This window comes from Calonectris borealis, chromosome W (genome assembly GCF_964195595.1).
Source record: "Calonectris borealis chromosome W, bCalBor7.hap1.2, whole genome shotgun sequence".
In the NCBI taxonomy this organism is placed as follows: Eukaryota; Metazoa; Chordata; class Aves; order Procellariiformes; family Procellariidae; genus Calonectris; species Calonectris borealis.
In genome coordinates this window covers 6,441,570-6,461,758 of record NC_134351.1, presented here as the reverse complement: position 1 = coordinate 6,461,758, position 20,189 = coordinate 6,441,570, and the positions used below count along the sequence as shown (strand labels likewise).

At 38.2% G+C, this 20,189-nt stretch overlaps 1 protein-coding gene across 1 annotated transcript; it reads right to left on the bottom strand.

The window, feature by feature from the left end:
• Nucleotides 1–1,572: 1,572 nt before the first annotated feature.
• LOC142074792 (synaptotagmin-4) lies at nucleotides 1,573–13,640 on the bottom strand. The gene is made up of 4 exons (XM_075135671.1): nucleotides 13,209–13,640; nucleotides 9,574–10,388; nucleotides 7,889–8,009; nucleotides 1,573–4,786 (listed from the first exon to the last, which is right to left on the bottom strand). Exons 1-4 carry the CDS (start codon nucleotides 13,240–13,242, stop codon nucleotides 4,479–4,481), a joined length of 1,278 nt encoding a protein of 425 aa, XP_074991772.1. The 5' UTR covers nucleotides 13,243–13,640; the 3' UTR covers nucleotides 1,573–4,478.
• Nucleotides 13,641–20,189: the final 6,549 nt, after the last annotated feature.

The window sequence follows — 20,189 nt, the reverse complement described above, 5'->3', positions numbered from 1 at the left end:
GCTGTAAGACTGCCATGAGTTGTTCAGCAGTTTCGTGAGACCTCATGAAGCAGGGAGCGCAGATAAGAAGGTAGAAGCTTACATGGAACATATTTGAATCTTGTTTGAGGAAAAGAAATATCGTTCACGATCTTCTGTAGTTAGGCATTATTACTTATGTGCTATCTGTGCTGATGTATAAATATAAGGGGCTTACAGAATAGTGTTACACCTCAGGAATCACATCTCCTGCAAACAGGAGAACACCTGTAAAGCCTTCCTTGAGGCCTCACAGGACTTGTGTGTTGCAGCAATTTGAGATACAAATAGCAATCAGGACAGTAGCTTTGAGACTTCTCCTGAAGCTCAGCTGCGTTATAGTTGGAAAACCTACAGATATTCTTGATCTCTGTCCTGAAGAAGGAGGCCAGAAACGTGACCCATGTGAATCACCATTGTTTGAGGAGAACCGTACAATGCAGGGAAGAAAAATGACTGCATAGGATGGAAAAGAGCAGTCTTTCACACTTGATACTTGTCTCTTGGAAACAGATTTGCCGGGGACAATATACAAGCTTATATCCATGGAAAATGTTCTGTGTCATGCATTTAACTAGTGGATCCTGTCATAGTTTTTATACATTGATTTTTGTGATAAGGATCAGGGATCTCTTTCAGGTAATTGGTTGTAGGCTCACAATGGGAGTCATTAAATGGCAATGTGTATCCCAGCAGCAACTGCCCTCTTCATTCCCCAGCCTTAGGTTCTGTGCTGGTAAAATACTCTAATAGCCTTAAAGACCACAGCAGCAAACTTTGTATTTGTGTGTAGCATTTGAAGATTGTTTTCTCTACCTTAACTTCCAGACTCACCTGACAAGCTGATGCCTGACATGACTTCCTTATATCAAAGAAACTAAGAGTAGTACAGTGTGATTGTCCAAGGGATAATTTTTGCTTCTGGAAAACAAATGCAATGTCACAAGGATCCCATAGTAATGTGACTTGCATTTTACTTCTTTCACCTAATACGCTAGAATTCATTCTTGTTTACATGTGTATATCAGGGCCTATGTAGGGTTTAGATTTTCGATCATGGGCCATGTCTCAGGTTCTAACTTGAGTGTAAATTACAATTCAAGACAAATGTAGGTATGCAGCAAGAAGCTACGAATAAAGAACCTGTGATATGCCCGGGTAGTATTTAGCAGAAGTCTAATCCACCTCTGTGAGAAGAGGAAGACTTTTCAAGGCAAATGTTTTTTGATAGAAGCATGAGAGTGTAGACCATAAATACAAACAATAGCAGAAATCTCTGGAAAAGATACATTGGTGGGATAATTGTTTTGGGATGGGATGAACGAAAGCAGCAGTTTATTCTTGTCTTACACACATGGCACAACATACAGAACCAGCACAAATAACTTACAAAATCTCATACACCATGCTTCCTCTCCACTAGCTTCTATTAAGTTACAACACCATAACGAATCAGGTATTTAGTTACGACAGATCTCCAGACATGGATAGTCTCCCATTCAAGGAGTTATTATTTTTGTAAGCTACTTAGACAAACATCATTTTTTTACATGTTTAATACAGTACAGTATTCTTAACAGAGTTCAAGATATTCACAATAAGAATCGAATACTTTATAAAACAGCAGAACTTCTCATCTGGGTACAGGTCTACATTCGCTCCTGCCTTGTCTGGTTTACAGATGTGTTACAAGTCATCTTCACTCAACTTGCCAAGCTAAACATTGCTTTAAATGAAAAACAAAATCCTATTTACAGGGTTTTCTTAGATTTAATAAAAATGTCTTTGCTTCCCTTTCCCATTCCTACCCCCTACCCCCACCAACAACTGCCATTTAGCTGGTAGAAATATTAACCCTCAAGCTGCTATAGAAACTTGAAAAAAAAATTGATGACGACTTCTTGGATGCAAAATGAAAGATGGTCACAGCCCATCATTAATTCAAAAAGGTGGATTTTTTTTTTTCTCCTAATGTCAGAATTTGTGTCCATTGGAGACAGATGACTCCTGTCATCTGATTTTTAGAGATAATGTACTACTTATGGGCCAATATACAAAACCTTCATTTTTTTTTTTTTAATTACAAGCTGTCCCACTCTCTTTCATGCAATCACTTTCAGTATAAAGTTCTTTCCTTACTAGAAATTGTAACAACTCTGCTTGTGTGGTACTGACTTAAACTCTCCCAGCCATCATCAGTGTCTCCTCTTATCCATGGTCCCATTGATATTGCTGGGTTGACTCACAAGAAGAGTTTTGCTCTGTGATTGAACTTCAAACCCCACTGAAGCCTGTGGGCATCTTTCCTTTGACTTGGTGGCTTTGGATTAGCTCTGCTTGAATGTGGCTGGCAAACTCTAGCCCTTAAGCAGTTAATCAGCTTTCTAAAGAAATAAGCAAAAAAGATTCCTCTCCTTTATACATACAATACGCAGTTTTTTTACATTGAACATTATCATAAAAAGCATGTTTATGTTATTTTGAAAATGTATTTTTACAGAACTTTATAAACACTGTTATATCAAACACATTCTCAAAAACTGGAGAAAATACCGACACAAAACCTGGAAGAGTCTCAACAGAATTCTTCCAGTGCTATTTGTCTACTTGCATATTTCATATTTCAGTGTCCTTTACTGCAAACATAATTTGGCCATATGAGAACAGGTAAACTCGACAACAAATCTGCAACAGTTTTGAATAAGACCTGGATCTGTTGTTTAATGAAAGTAATTTGACATCCAATATATGGGTTTTTACCTGGCATGCCCATTCTGTTACCTTTACTCACATTGAGCAATACCTTAATTCCCAAATAGTCTCACTCACTTCGGTGGGATTACACGTGACAAAATGATATATGCAAAAAATACTGAAAATGGTTTTCCACTTTTTAAATCCTTATGTCAACAACTAACATCATTATATTCTTCTTTATATATACTGTAATTGAAAATGATGTAAGAGTAATAGTTGCAAACAATTCTGTATCAGAAATCAGTGTACAAACTTTAGGAAATAACCTGCTTATAGTTGTGCTATAGTTCTGACAGCCTAAAAATCTATCTGGTGTGACCAAGAGTAAATTTCACAGGTCTAAATGTTTTATTTATATACTTATTTATGTTACACTTGATACTGCTCCAGCCTGGCACAGTTTAACTTTAAACATATATATGTCACACTAACATCCATGAAATCAGGATGTTACATTTTCCCTTACCACCACCAATTTTCAGTACAATCAGTAACGGACATTAATGCATATCATCTAAGTAAAATACACTTTTCAAGTAGTTTGTCTAACATAATATTGGATAAATTATAATGTGAGCTTGGTTTCCTATCCTGCAAAAGTTTAAAAATGCATTAAACTTTGTATGTTGGGAGTAGTCTTACTGACTGTAATGCCATTACTCACAGTTCAGGAAGTTAAACAGCAGAATAAGGTTTTGTTCTCTGTCTCACTGTTTGCTCTTTAATGAAACAAAAGAAGAAACAATTTTTCTTTAAGTATTACTGAATGGCTTAAAATATAATTGGCAAAAGGTCATTGACTGTAATGTCCTGTATGTTACTTCATCTCAATAGAAATGCTTTCCCATGGCTTGAAATGCTTAAAGTGTAATCCTTGCTAGAGGGAAAAACCGCAAGCCATATCTAATCCCAAATTCTAGCTATACTGTAACATGTGCAGTCACCCGTAAAGGAGCCCTTTTAACAAAACAATGTATGTTAACTTGCTCAACGATTTGTAGAATGTATCTATTTCGGTCACTGTAATAAAACAAGTTATATACATACATATTAAAAAATCCAAGTGTAAATAATTACACAGTATTTCCACACATAAAACAACTAGTTGCACATGATGTGATATGTAAAGCAAATTGCTGAAAATCTTTTCAGTCTTTGGGATGATCAAATTATAAGTAACCAAAACTTAGAAATAATGATTGAATTTTCATAAAAGAAGGTTTTTGATGGAGGGGCAGAATGAATTCCCCTCCTACTCACCCTCATTCCCCATGGCTTTTACAGACTCAGCCCCTTCCCCCAATAAGCCACAGGTGGTTTTTTTAGATCTAGCGATATATTTTAATGAGGTTATCTTCTTCTGTATAATAGTACTAATAAGGTTCCCAGTGACTTTTTCATAGAACATAGTCTGTTCTTATTGAAGTTTATAGTGCTTCAGAAATTTCAGGCTATTTAAACTCCACAAGAATATGAATCTGAGCCAATTATATTAAAGTCTAATGAAATACAAATTCCTTTATTTACTGTGAAAATTTAGTTACCTTCTGTTCTGATAATTCAATCCAGTTTTTATTCCCCCACCCCCCAAAATAAAAATCCTGTAGTTACAAGCCTGTCATTATACATAGCAAAGAAAGAAAACTGCTCCTTGCCTATGGAAATATATATAGTTTTTCAAGTTCCAGCCCCTCTCTAAGCTGCTAACCATCACACAACATATGCCATTTTGCAATTTGTCTCCTAGGATATTCACAAATTTCTTTCCAGTGCTCTCCACCTGTTCCTTCTGCTGAAGATCCCAAGGTTAACCGGCCAATGACCTCATTCCTTGATCCCCTATCTGAATCTAAAACCAAAAATTCAATGCTGATATCATCAAGGCCCTCACAAGGAATGTCAAAGACAAACAACTCGTTGAACACTGCATTGGGGGTGCATTTCTTCACATGGGTTTTCTTTTTAGAAATTCTCTTCTTAGCATGGTACAGGTTCACTTTGACATAAGGGTCTGCAATGAAAAGAAAGAACACAGATCAGCTATTGAACAGTGCTGTTTAGAAATTCCTTGATCTAGTTAATGGTAAATTTCATAGCTTACCAACATAATAACATCACAATGAGGAGATGCTTCAAGTTATTAAAGATGATTCCTCTCACCCAATTTTTGTGTTTACATCTGAATTAATCCCTTTAAGCTCCCTTTATGGTCACCAAAGATGTAATCAAGATAGTCAGTGAAGTTTAGGGCGTGATTCATCTGATCAAATACAGGTGTCTCCTTCATGAGATAAATCCTGCCCTGTAGTCCATTAAGCCTAATAACATCTCTACTACATGTAGAGATGGTGGTCTGAAAGTACACAAAATTCTAATGGACTCTGACAAAGATATATCATTACATATTCATGTTTAACAGAAATCTGCTTTTTACATGTTCTACCAGTAGGGGATAATCATTAGCATTAATAAGACTCATGCAAAGAAAAGCCTCAGAAAGGAGAGAATAAGCTCGTGCTGAGAGAATGGATGAATAGATGTGATTAATTTCTGTTGTGGTTCTACCAAAGTCAATTACCTTGATTAAATTGCTCCCACCAATTTTTATTGAACAAATTTTACACTAAACTTTAAATGTAAGGATATGTTTGTTGTTAAGATATGTACTTGACTGTGCTGTACTATTATTGGAGAAGGGAAGGGAAAATGTACATATTTTTATCTGTCAGCCAACTTTGAGTGTTTGCATTCCTCATAATTATTCAACTGTTGCAAGATTCCTTTGCTATTGTCTTCAACAATGGCTATATTTCTTCCTTCAGAGGAATTCTAGAGAACGCTTTAAAAATCATCCCTTTCAAGTACCTTGGCATTTCTTTCAGTGCAAATGTGGGCCTGTTTCCAAATTCTCATGGTGCAAAGATGCAGTAAAAAATCCTTCCTACTGAACCCAGTCAAACAAGATAGTCTATGTAAACAATCAGCTAATAAACATCAAGAATAGTTGAATACTTTTTTTAAAAAGTAAAACTAAAACTGAGCTGTATTTAGAAATGCTATATCAAAGTTATCAGACTGAAATGATCGGATAATGAAAAGTTTTTTGTTTCCTTGAACTGACAATAGTTTAACGGGAATAAGGTATGATAGAATACATCTTCCCTTTCATACTATATCACCATAATAAACATTTTAAAAATAGGGTTTAATGTAATTAAAAAGTTCTTTGGCTTTAGAATGAAGGTATGCCACACAAGCATTAAAAATATCAGAATCAATACCCATCAGTGGATTCATGCTGTTGTTCATTTCTGTTTAAAGGACATTTTCTGGCTGTTATTTCTGGCCAGCTACTTAGATAAGGCTAGAATGTTCCTCTTGATTTTATTAGGTCTGTTAGGAGACCTCAACACCAGTGATCAAGGAAACCAAGGAGGTTGTGGGAATGGAACAGCTTCTGAGTAAAAAAGTTCCCATCTTCCTAAGGAGATTGAGTTATGCAATTGTTTAGCTGACCTCATGGAAACACCATTTCACCCTCTTCCTTGTCCAAGATTTACGTTGGGCTGAGGGGAAAGTCACAGAGGAAATAAGGACTGTTGTGACTGCAGTATGTTACTGACACCCAAATATCTATTGAACCCGACCTTGCTGATGAACAGCAAATGATGAAGAACTGCCTAAATGAACTACGTGTCCAGGTGTAGTATAGCTGCCTGTATCTCTTAAAAATATTATATTCCTATTATAGTTGGCAAGGTTGTACGGAGGGAAGCAGAAAGAGCACAGAAAATTTATAGCTTTACTCATAAAAGGTACAGATGTGTAGTTTGGATGTGCTATAAGGTCCATGTGGCTGCTGATTCTAGGAGGGCTTTTGTTTTCAAGTTACTTTCCCACTTGGGTGAACCTCAGCCAGACTTGGTCTGTGGAGATCAGCTTGCTGTCATGCTGTCTTCATGAAACCTCCACTATCTTCTGTGACTTTGGGGTTGATTATTAAAAGTATGTATGCTCTCTTATAGTGGAGTAAACTGTTGGGCTCCATTTATATCCTTTCTCCTTATGATACGTGAATAAAATTGAGATCAGAAGGAAGATTTCAATGGAACTCCACTATGTAAATGGGAGTTATCTATAGCTTTGTTGTATTGGATCCAGGATGGATTAGCTTTCTAAGTAAATTGCAGTATTTCTTGGTATGAGAAGTAGCAAGACTGTGTTATTGGCTGTAATAATTATGATTCAGTGGTTCCCAAAACTACTTCTTTTCAAAAAAATCCTGTGAAATGAAAGAGTATCAGTCCTATGCAGAATCAACAGCAGATGTGCTACTGTTTGTATAGTCCTTTGTTGTGTACTGTTCTTTTTGTGTGCTTGTCTTATCCTTATTATATTGTACATTACAGTTTGTTCTGTTATTATGTTATCTAGCATTAATGTACATCTAAGTGCAGTTCTAGTATTGGCTTCAAAGGAGGTTCCACTGAATGCAAAATGGCACAAGACCAGGAGAAGGGAGTGCAAAAACTGCTCCTTCTTAATGCACCCTAAATAGGGCTCATGATAAAGCATGGGTGTTATGTTACAACCTGCTTCCAGCACTGGCATAGTTCACCTTTTCACCTTGCCAAATAAATGTTAGTGCTCAGTGGGCCAAATTCAGCACAGATGTAACTGGTTGCTTTTCTTGGTGCTAAGCTGAAATAAACCATATGATGATCTCACTCAATACTGTTTTTCTATAAATAAAATGGGGTTTTTATGTCATAAATAAAAGCTTTTAGTATCTGCAAACAACATCCCACACTTATGGGAGATGGATTCTGTTCAAGACAATCACAAAACTCATTGGCTTCCACTGCTAACAGGTGTCATGTTTTTTTAACATATGAAAAGAAGAAACTTGTAAAGAGAAGAACAAATTTGTAAAATACGTAACCTGGAAAATGAAACATTGACCTAGATATGAATAAAATGAATAGGCTGCAAATAATAGAGACACCATTTCTGCATTTATGGGCTATTTTTAGGTTTTGAATTGTCACATTTCAGCTGTCTTCTGTCTATTTGTTTTATATTCTTAGGGCATGTTCCTTAGTAAAACCATTACCTGATAATCCTGACACATCAGATTTAGGTAGATGCCTGGCTTTTAAAACAACCACAGTGAGAGTGTTTGTTGTAGACTGATAACAGAGAGAGATCAGTAATTCTCCACGCCCAGATGATTTCTGAGGAGATGAAAGAAAAAAAGAAATAAGACTATTTATAAGCAATTACATTGACCAAGCTTTAAACCAGAATTAAGAAGATTTATGAAATGTCACATAACTCTACGTTCTGAAACAGTGAAAAATGATATAACTTATGGAGTTATGCTGCTTTACATAGCAAATATAATTTCCCTTTACTGTAGTTATATAACTCTTCTTATGGTTGGTTATTAAACTGAACAAAAATAAATAATAAATAAGTGAAAATATCAGTTGACATGACATCATTAGCTTCAGAAATTAGAAATGAAATCCTACATCTTGAGAAAAAAATCTCAGTGAATGAAAAAGATCTTAAGCAAAACAAAATTCCATGAAGATATATTGAAGGAAAAAAAAATTGAATAAAGGTAAATAAAAAAAGCTTCAGTAAAATGTTTTTAAACAGGAAGGATTCAAACAGTTAGTGAAATCTCATCCCTGACACTTTCTAAAGTAGTATAATACATATGAAATAAAGATGAGATCAAAGACTTTCTCTATGATTATTAGATTTGAATTTGCAGGAGTAGTTTATTTCACAGAAAGAAGGAAGACAAGGGAAACAAGCAAAAATAATACCTTATATACCAGAAACCCCAATAAGTTATCAACAAAATATCAGTGACATAGTTATGGTTGTTGTAATATAGCGATAGAATTGCAAAATAACAGTATTAGTTATAGGTATGTTGTCTGGTAGACATTTATTTGATTTGGCAGCATGCTTGCTCTTTGAAAACAATCAAATTGAAAGTCAATACACATTCCACTTCCTTAGTAGAGATTAAGAGACGTGTGTGTGATGCATGTGCTTTTCTGTGGTTGAGCCATGATGGTTGTAAATTATCTTTACATTCTGAAATGAGGCAAAATGGTATGAAATATTTTTAGCCCAGTGAAGTCAGTATGTTTTGCCACTGACTTGGGTAAGGCTTTGGCTTCTCCCTCTTACTATCATTAGTAGAGCTGCAGCCTGTGTCACAACTCTTGAGTAGTAGAAGGTAGTAACAGCACTGAAGTGCAAGAACATACTACTGCATCAACAATACGGTCTCCAACAGGTTCCAATTCCTTGTCTAAAGACTACCTGCATTCTTTAAGAATCTGCTATAAAACCCATGTAGTTGAAGTGGAAGGTTTACATTGACTTCAATAAGCTTTAAGAAAGAATGATTTCAAACAGAAAAGGGGAGGGAGGAGAAGGGGAATAATATATAAATCTTTGCATTCTTTCCTTTTAGAGCAAATTAATGTGGATTGAGGCCGCTTGACCTAATGTAAATGGGTCCACTCAAACCTGCTGGACCAGCTGAATAAGCAAGTAGAGATTAGGATATTAGTAATTTCTTGCAACATTCTCATTATAATGTTCTTTTATTAAATTTGTGTAATTGTTTCCTCATAGTGCCATTATGAAAGCATCTCAATGACTTGCACGATGAGCTGTTCCCTTTTCTTTCCGAGATGTTAGCAGAATTACACAAGAAACATAGCTAACACTAGCACAACACTTTTAAAGTTTAAATAAAAAATATGTTACCCTAACATTTCTTTTGGTGATCTCTCTGTCCATTAGCAGCCTTCCTTCTGACAGTTCAATTCCTGTGAGGGGAATGAGGACTTCTCCAATGACATCATCTCTGGAAAACCTGTCAAAGCTCAAGATCATAAAGTGAAGTGTTAAGTCTTGAATTTGACTATAGGGGATCCCATAAAACGTGAAGGTCTCATCGAAAGCTGGATCTAAGGTTTTTCTCAGCACTCTGGTTTTCACCTTGTGCTTTTTCTCAGGCAGGATTGTCATTTTGATGTAGGGATCAGAAGTCATTGACTGTTCATCCATTGCTGGCAGCCCACGTGCTTCTTTGATGTTCACTACAAATGCCTTTTTCTCAAAGTTGTACTCTAAGGAGAAAAAGAGAGTTCCTAGTTTGTCTTGTTTATCTTCAGATGACAGGGAAGTGATGGACTTTAAACTATCAGGGGATACTGAATCTTTCTTCCTTTCTGCAAAGTGCTTAGGAGACAAATTTTCAAGATCTGGAGAGCTCTGGATTTTAGGGGTTGTTTTGGGGAAGTTGCCATTTAGATCTCTCTTCTCCAGGTCAAGATGGAGAGAATTCTTTGGCATCGCTGACTTGTTCTTTGCTTCACTTTTATCATCTGCTCCAAACTTCTTCTTACTGTTGAGATTCTCAGGGTAAATATCAACCCCCTTCAGAACATGGACAAACTTATATGGAGGGGTCTTATTGGATTTGGAAGATTTACGTTGGCAGCAGATCCAAGCAAAAAGGGAGACAGAGAAGACAAGGCCAAATGCACTAAAGATCCCAACCACTGTAGGAATTTCATCTGCAAATCAAATAAATAGCAACAAGCACATAAGCAGCAATGCCTTGGACTCTGTGTGATATTTAATAAAGTAATAATTTAGTAAAACAAACTGATACGAGATGGTAACAGCAGCAGGACCGACAGACTGAAAGTGCTTTGCATTGTACATATTGCTCGCCACCTGCAGGCATGAATGTGTAGTCCCATACTAAGGCACGCTTGTTATGTTAGTATTTTTCCATACAGAGAGCGTTTGGGAGGAAAATACTATTCCCATCCTAATAGTAATAATCATTAGTAATTGCTCGACTATCTCATCCCTCTGTGTGCACTTTCTGAGTTTATACGTCTGTGAGTAATACCTGCCCTCAGACGGTTTTAGCTCTGAGTTTATGGAGCTTTTTTTGGTTAGATAAAACAGATTCTGAAATATGCATTACTTATAGATACATTGTCTGCTTTTCACGCTGTTTCCTAGAATACTTTGTACACTCAATTAACTCATTTTTTATGGTCTGATCCTATAATTGCCTGGAGGTATCTCTTGAAAGAACTGACTTTAATTGGAGGTTATAACACTCAACAGTTTCAATGGGATTTTCAATACTTTGCAGGAGGAAGTCTATCAAGAAAATTTAGAATAATTATATACCAAGTGTCTTTTCCAGATGGATGTGACATTGGGCAGTCACATGTGAGCCCAAAGCTGAAAAAACTATTAAGTATATCATTGATAACCACTAAGCTTTGCATTTAAGACACTATGAATCAAAGCTGCGGGGAGTTTACAGGAAGGGTCACGACTTTTTAGGAGTATATAAGAAAAACAATAAAACATAATTTTCTTCTACCTTAATATCAATCCTATACTTAAACTGAATAAAGAGAAAACTGAGCAAGTGTTACAACATCAATTGTCATGTGGATACATTAGTTACATATAGAGTATCATTAGCCCTTCAAAGCATGCATCGAAGGGGCAAATGAGCACAACTAATTGGAAATCCAATTTTGCCCATAAGTAACGTTACTAAGTGAGTTTAAACCTCCCACAATGTAACAATCGGAGCTTAATCTTTATTCCCTGCAACAGTGGAAGACCAGTAGAATATTAATGGATGACGTGGTTTATGCATAAAGGCAATTGTGTAACTGTTCTGGTTGTCTCGCAAATGATTAGCAGATAGTTCTGGATGAGAAAAGCAAAACTATCCCCCTCTATGTATTACTAAATCAGCTTCATCCAGGTAAAAGCTGGGCAGATAGATGTGGTTTGCTTTGCTTTGCTTTTTAGTGGGATGATTCAAAAAAATCCACAATACTATCAAAGTAGGACATAATGTTCCAGTACAGAAAGGATCGGGCCTGGCTATTAATTTCTTCTGACAATATTCATGTCAGAACATTCATTTCCTTTGCCTACAAGCTGTATCAGTCTACATACTTAACTGTAAGAACTTAATGAAATGACTGAAAATTATATACATAACCGAAAAGTATTTTTTCTAAGTTAAGCACGTGGCTCTGAGTTTCAAGAATTCCCTGGGCTGCAGATATTTAAACATACATGGTATAAAGGTAGAAAGCAAGAAGTAATTGAAAACTAATCAGAATACTTTAATAGCTTTTAAGAATGATTTGCACATTTACAATACTTTTTCATGAGATGACACACTTTTTATAGTAATGGATATTATTCTATATTTTAATTCTAAAACTATTGAAAGCAGTGGTAGAATCAACTTGGTGCTTAAAATATTAATTATCTTTCTTAAATAAGTGATTAGATAAGTATGATGTCACAAGTGTGGTGAGAAACATCAAGTGGGTGGGGTAGGAAAGAAGATGAAATGGTAACTAAAATGGTTTTATATTTACAACTAATTCTGTTGCAACCTGAATTTCTTGCTGTTGTCATAATGTAAATCAATTGGTTACCATTCAAGGCAGTGTATTAATAGGAAACATCACCTATTGATTCTGGGAGAAGTTATTATTTCAGTTACAGGATATAAATCTGGAGTCACTTCACTTAAGTCAATGGAATGATCCTTGAATTAAACCACTGCTAAAGCAAACATAATCTAGGCTGGAGTCAATATTTGTAAAGCAGAGTTCAGAAACATTTCTACTTACTGCTTTTCTGACTAAAGCTATTTATGTATCTATTTTATAAGTGCACATATATGACTGTTTCTGAAACTTCTGGTATCACAGTTAATAACCCTACATCCAGTGCATAGAAATGACAAAACTGAAAAGTTCATTGTTATCATTGCTATTCTCGATGAACCCAGATTGGTCAAGATGCATCTGTGTAGCTAAAAACACTGGGATCCTGTATTTTCATCTTCCTAGCTATGTCCTTTACAAGATTACCTTTCACTTTATCTAACGGTTGACAAGTCTTTCTCTACAACAAGAAAAAAGGAATGACAATTATTCCAAGAATGGCTTGAACAAAGATTTTCTCTGTGGCACAGGATGCATTTACATCATTTAACTCTGAAGCCACGCTACTTTAACCAAGACAGAGAAAACAACCCCAAACGTCTCTCATCTGAAAACGCACCTACACAAACCTCTTCATCTCTCCCGGTGCTTTACCGGGGAGGAACGGGTCAGGGAGGAAGGAAGAGAGAGAGAGAGAAGGGAAAGAAAGCAAATTCACGCAACTTCTGAGATGGAAGAGAACTGGGAGAAATCGGGTTCCTCCCAACAAGCTGCGTGCTGGGAGGCGCAGGGTGGCTCAGCAGAGGCTGCCTGCCTGCACTTCTCCCGGGGAGGGGAGCAGCCCCCGGCCCCGCGGGAGGGGAGTTGGGGCCGGGACGCGCTTACCGAACTGCTGCCGGCTGGCCGCGATCGGAGCCATGTTGGCGGCGTGCGCTGTCCGCGGTGCTGGAGCCGCCGTCCGCGGTGCTGGAGCCGCCGTCCGCGGTGCTGGAGCCGCCGTCCGGGGTGAGGGAGCCGCCGTCCGGGGTGCGGGAGCCGCCTCCCCGGCTACCGAGCGACCTGCCCGGAGCGCCGAACGCTCTGTCCTGCTGTCCCCCGATTCTCCGCTCTCGCAGCGCCCGGGCAACGTTCTTTTCCAGCGTGTTTTTTTTTTTTTTAAAGAAAACAACAACAACAACAACAAAAAAAACAAAACCCGGAGACACGAGCGGTGGGGAAGGTGGAGGAGGAGGTTGCGAGGGGGCTGGAGGAGAGGGGGAGGGGAAGCTTCGGTCCTCCCCTTTGCACACTGATTTGCAACCCCCTTCCTGTTTTGGCTCTTCTGAGTAGCTCCGCTCCGAGACTGAAGACGTGGTTGAAACCCAAATTGACGCAATCCTGACGCTACAGGGCTGAAATCAGCACCTTTCCCACCTCCCATCCCCCCTCCCCAACCACCACACCCTCCCTCCTTCTGTCTCCCCCTCCCTCTCCCCCCTCCCCCCCCCCCCCCTTTCTGGGGATTGAACACGCACTCATCGATTATTTTAACTGCCCTGCTGCAGGATATGAGCTCCCACCCTCCATCGGACACAGACAGTGCAATGCTAATGTCTGTGATTCAGTGCACCTTGTGTAATACACGGGTGTGTCTATTTTGCTGGGGTAAGATTTATTTATTTGCTTATTTATCTATCAACTGGACAGGCTACAACAACGTGAAGGAGATGCCAACTCAGATGGTCCAGACACCTTGGCTCCAACTGCAAGGCACGCATTTCTCCTATGACTGACGTGATACACTTACTGGATTTGAATCATGAAAACTCCTGATGTGCCTTCTCGCTGTCCCTCCTCCCTGCTTCTTCCCACCATCCACCTCCACAAAAACACTCAGGCCCCACTTTGGAAATCCTTTTGACCTTCCTGTAGGTCTAGGAAAGAGCTGGATCTACCTAGATATTTCTGGATTTTACCAGGTTTAGATGTCTGCCTCCCAGTCTGGACTGAGAACATGGGGGGGGAGGCAGGGGGAGCCTGGCAGGCAAGAGGAGTTGGGGGAAACAGAACAAGAAAGCAGGGCTGCCTGTAACTAGAACTGCTACAGCGTATAATAACCCAAGCTAAATCCTGGTGCAACAGAGCTGCAAAAGCCAGCACCTGGCATCTGACTTCTCCTGGATTCAGAAAGAATCATAGCAGCCAAGTTTGGAGCCCAACAGCTAATTCTGCTGCATAAATGGGAAACAGGTGTTGTTGCTCTTCTAAATAACAAAATCCAGATGCAGGCATAGTCTGGCATGACCCTGCTCCACGATGGGCCACTTGGAAGCTAGTATGTCTTGGCCCACTTCACAGTGAAGCCAGTAAAGGTCCTTGGATTTCAGAAAAAATTAAAATAGGATTTCAGAAAAAATTAAAATTAAAATTAAAATTTCAGAAAAAAATTAAAATGGAATCATGGCAAGCTAGTGTCAAAACATAGCTGAATGAAATGCCTGGCTTACCCTGAGAGTTGAAAACCTATTGGTTGATATTGTTTATGCTTATCTGCTTCTGTTACACCTTCAGCAACTTGGCCTTGGTATGCACCTGCACAACTCTTCCAGGAATGGCCATATCCACTACCCCGATCTTCATTACATCCCATTCCATTTAATATAACACAGAGTACAGCTTGCCATCACTGTGCCTCTTACAAACACCTGGACTACAATGAACTCAGGTATTAGAAGACTGCAGAAATGGTTGTTTAGCTCTTGTTTGTGTTTTGGCAGCACAATTTGATTTGGGATGTTTGGGTTCACGTGTTGGCACCAATCCAAGCAAATCTGGCAAATATCTCTGCTTTCTGGCAGTCCTCCTTCTCCCCAGCCCTACTATCCACTTCCCTTTCTCTGTCCAAAACCCAGCCTTGCTCAAAATGTGCATCCACTAAAAGTAATTACATTTGATTTTAGATCACATTCCAGATATACGAGCCTCCAGACATAACTGAAACAAGCAAGGTACTTAAACAAATTTAGAGTTAAACATGTTTAACTGGGTTGTTAAAATATTGTAAGCTGTTACTGTGTCTGGACTTTAAAAACAATGGACCAAAAATCAATATATGGTATAACCATACCATATAACGTAATATATGTAGTGTGTTTATCTTATTTGAGCTGGGATATGGTAAACATATATATTACGTTGACCCTTGAATTATTGTCAATAATATTTGAAGCTTTTTTTTTTTTTACTTTTGAATGAAATCCAAGACATCCTTTGTTGATATATACAAAATTTATGGAGCACATGGAAATATAACAATGATTGATTCAGGTTTTTTTTTCCCTTTAGTTTTTCAGATGTCCAAAGGATATATAAAAAGCTTTTACACAATTTATCTGTCTTTATATAGTACACAGAGATAATTTCCTTCAGCATTCAGGTTTTTCTTTTTTTTTTTCTTTTTCTTTTCTGTGACAATGCTGATGAAGTGGGGAAGATACATGTCCTCCTTTTTTTCTTTTTCTTTTTTTTCCCCTTCTCCTTTTCCAAAATTCCTGGTAGTTCATGCTAGATTTTAGACACTAGTTAAGCCCTGTATGGTGCTGGGTGCTAATAAACATATAGTAAAGAGCCCTTCCTTTCATCTCAGTTCTGTGCATGTGTAACTGTTTAAAGCAATATAGAAAAGGTTTCACGACACCAGCTCTCTGTCTTTAGAAACTTGAAGCTGCCAAGACTGTATATACATAAGCATGTGTAAACATATATACAGATCTGCAAATGAATGCTTTTATCTCTTTGTTGCATTGGTCAGTGAAATAGCAAATAACCATTTTTTTTACATCACTCGTGAACCTTCTATATTTAATTATGTGACTCCACTTAATGGAACAGAGTGCACATCACAGAGAATACTCGAGGAGGAGGTGGAGCATTGAGTTGCTGTCACATCTTGAGACAGACGCACTTTTTGCTCCCTGTGTTGTGCAAGCACCATCTAGTGTACGTCTTAGACCCATCAGCACCAGATGACTGGCGTACACCCGTGTAGGTAGTACAAACACAAAGATACGTAACCAACTCATTGCTGCTTCATTACACTTCTGACAAGTGGCCAGAGGGAAAAAATCATCATGTGAACCCTGTGTGTTTCTTAACCAATTCTGTTCAGTCCCAGCAACAGTTTTTGTGGCTACATGTTCTTCACATTTCCCTCTGTTCTCAGAAAACATCCTGGATACTTTAGCAAGGCTTCACACAGTTTGCAACAGACTTTTCAGTAAAAACTTGGATTAGGAACTCACTGCCCAGGTAATATTCCTTTAATTTTCCCAGTAAACAAAATACAGTGATCTCAAATACTTCCAGCTCAGAGACAGAAATTAAAAGGAGCTGGTTCAGATTTTGCCTGCGCTTAGTTGAAATGGACTGATCATCTGCAAAGTATCTCTGTATATGATCTGGCTGACTATCACAACAAGGCCTTCTGTGGTCTGAAAACCAGATTACTGGTGCACATGCATGCGCAGAACATCCTTCTGACGCTCCGAGAAGAGGGAGGGTGGTTGCTAAGCGACAAAGTCCATACACTTCCCAAAGCAGATAGTCCTCAGATAAGCATATGGGGCTGGAAAAGGTGGTCCCCCACCTGCAAATGAACTGTCACCGTTCTTCAGGTCCCAAAGCCTATGTGTGAAGAAAACCTAATGCTCTCCCTTTAAAAAAGAAAAAACAAAGTTATTCTAAACAAGATCCCCCCGCCCCAAAAGTCGAACAACATTTAAAAATAGAAGTCAGTGATTTATATGTATGAGGTGAAGCTGGTGAAACAGCCCCTCTCCATCTCTGTGAAATGTTTCCCTGGAGCTTGAAGACAGAGTTTCACATTTTCAAAAATAGCATCTAATTTTGAGTTCTGCAGTTGCCAGGTGCCAAACTACAGATATTAATTAATACTATTCAGCACCTATGAAAATCAAGCCCTCCAGCCATGCTTATAAAATAAAACCTCAACGAGAACACAGGTATAGGTCCCTCATTTTGGGAAGTGCAGAGCATTCAACGCTTCTGAAAGTCAAACAACTTCAAAGGCATCTACAAAGGGATTTAGGTAGTAACACTCTGCTTAATTTCCACTTCAGATAGCTCTACAATTAGACAGTGGAAAGGGGTTAGCATCCTTCCCTGTCTCATCTCTCAGCCTTTGACACTCCTCAGCTGCCTTAAGACATGTCTTTGGGTGCCACATACACCCATAAACCTGAACTTTAACCTGAAGACTCAGCCTGCTGCCTATTTGGCCTTATGGACTTATTGTTCCTCCCTGGGTTGAGACTGAATTCAGCTGCACGCAGTTTAATATCCAGTGCTATGTGAAATACTTTAGCATGACCTCTGGTTTCTGCTGCAGAATGGTGTACGTTTTCTGGACTGTATTTACCAGTCCCATGTGGATACGTCAGATACCACAGAGTTCCTGAAAAGGTACAAGATATATAGATTTAGGTAACTGAATCATCCTCTAGCTCATACACCACATCTAGGCATCTAATTTCAGGCCTACAAATCTAGAGATTAATTCCTCTCGCTCTGGGGTTTGGTTGAATTGCCTCTGAACATGTGTCTAGAAGAGCCCTAAACTTCCATACAGAGCTAGTGGATACAAGACAGGATGAACAAGGAGACCTGTACAAACCTGGAGCAGCAGCTGAAGGTGAGGTAGAGGTGCCTGCCAGAGTGGTTGGTCTAGGTAAGCTGTCTCAAATGTCATTATACATCATCATTTAAGAAACCGAATAAATTCCCTAGTTCACCTACAGATGTGTAGAAGTCTAAATTAATGTTTTAAACATGAAATTGAGTCATGTCCCAGGGATCAGCATTAGGCTGAGCAGAACCTTTCTTTTGACTCCATTGACGGTATTGACCAGACATTTTCTATGGTGAGAATTTAGAACACCTATTGAACATACAGACATGAAGTTTGGTATGTGAGTTTTAGGACTGACCTCCATTTCTAAGGTTAGGTGAGGTGTCTAATATTACTGTTGCATTTTCTCATTAAAAAAAAAAAAAATTAAAAGCTAGTATTTTTCTTCTCTACACAGTGACACTGTGTAGATCAGTGTCTTGATGAGATTGTAAGATTGGGTGAAGGATATAATTTCAGTACTTTAGTGGTGATGTTTATATTAAGGAAGCATCATTGGTTGTTTGACTGATATCAAGGTTCTTCCAAGAATGAGAAATATTGCTGACCCTTCAGAATTTGGGGCAGCTTGCACAGTGTTTTGCTAAGTACACAATGACATGTATTTTGTTTTCCTTTTTTTCATTGAAAGACCTCCCTGCAATTTGACATGGTGGATGAAGAAAGGGAAAAAGAAAAGCCCTCACTGTTGCAATTAAATTTTTGCAGCAAAGGCTCCAGGGTGATTTCGGTCTGTATGTAGTGGCATGCACGATCTTTCCAAAGTGTCTGCAGATCAGCTCTCTGGGGGTTACAGGTACATTTATGTAATAAAGTATCAAGAAGCAGACTTTGGTTTTGCAGGCAGCAGCTACTAATAATTCCAATGATATTTCTTACCTTTTTTCTTTATTTTTAAGATAAATTTTTCCAGGCAATGTATCACTTCAGGTGACAGTTTTATTTCGATAACAGCTAGATTCTACTGGTTTTAATGTGTTAAGGTTCAGGAATGGTAATGTGTGTGAGCTGGTAAAATTACTATGTCTGTGTATGTTTTACAGGGTCTGCAATCCAGGTGAGTCAGAATGACTCTTATGCTTTCAGCCAGGGCTATAGATACCTCAGGAGATAGAATACTCTTTCATCTTGGTAGCCTCTGCATGTTGAGGAAAAGACAATTTTATTTCCTCTTCAGGTATAGGTTTTGATACCAACAATGCTGAAAATAAGAAATAGAATCAGAACCTTATTTATGTCAGGAATCTCTTTTGCCTTTTACTTAACATTAACAGTTAAAGTATAATTCAAATAAAGAAAAAAGGTACCATTAGGGAATTAGGCTGAGAATTTAGAGCAGTATTATGGTATCAGAAGGCTCAAATTAATTTGAATTTCTTACCTAACTCATTCAGACTTCTTTAGAAATCTCTGCCTTAATTAACAGACAGGCCTTTTATGTTTTTTATTTAATTAACAAATATAAGGGCTGAGGACTATGCCAAAACAAGGATTTAGGTGCTTAAGCCACATCTAACTCCAGTTTTATGAGCTTTAATCTAAAATTCAAACCTTGAAATACCTGTTGAACTTATGGTTAAGACTGGGAACATCTTAAGAAACCTTTGAACGATAAGAAGGACTTCCTGTAAAATGTTTTCTTTTCAGGCGATACTCAAGAAAACTTGCCCTGCTATGTGAAGAAGTCAAATACCTAGTACATTTCTTCACCTTGCTCACCTGTTTCGTATCCATTCTCCAAACATGCCTGATGGAGCAGGCACCAGACAAAAGCATTTAATAAGTCTTATTTCCTTCTAGGACACCAGAGATTAGAGCATTCCACCAGAAAGTTCATAACCAGGTTCAAGTCTTTCCTGTGCTCTTATTTCTTGCGGGAATATCCTAAGCATCATTCTTTAAAGGAAGAAATGGACCTATTGACATTTTTCCAATGTAATGATGTACTGAGTCAGAAAATAAATATGCAACCTGAGTGCAGCGCTTAGAGTAATTCACTAAGGACGGAGGCCTACTTTCTCATCTTCCTTCCAAGCAGTGTTTTAGTATAATATCTATGGCAGCTGAATATTACATGTACAAGTGCTTCAGTGGGAGGTTCAATGGTTTGAGGCTCAAACAGTGGAGAAATTCTCTAAAGCTCAGACTAAAGACTCTGCACTGTAGAGGGATTTACCAAG

Excerpts from the sequence above, each read along its gene's own strand:
- LOC142074792 (XM_075135671.1), bottom strand. The coding sequence starts at position 13,242 with ATGGCTCCGATCGCGGCCAGCCGGCAGCAGTTCG. Across the intron at positions 8,010-9,573 it reads TCACCAAAAGAAATGTTAGG|AAATCATCTGGGCGTGGAGA; the intron begins GTAACATATTTT and ends TCATCTCCTCAG. Across the intron at positions 4,787-7,888 it reads TGATGTGTCAGGATTATCAG|ACCCTTATGTCAAAGTGAAC; the intron begins GTAATGGTTTTA and ends TTTTCATTGCAG.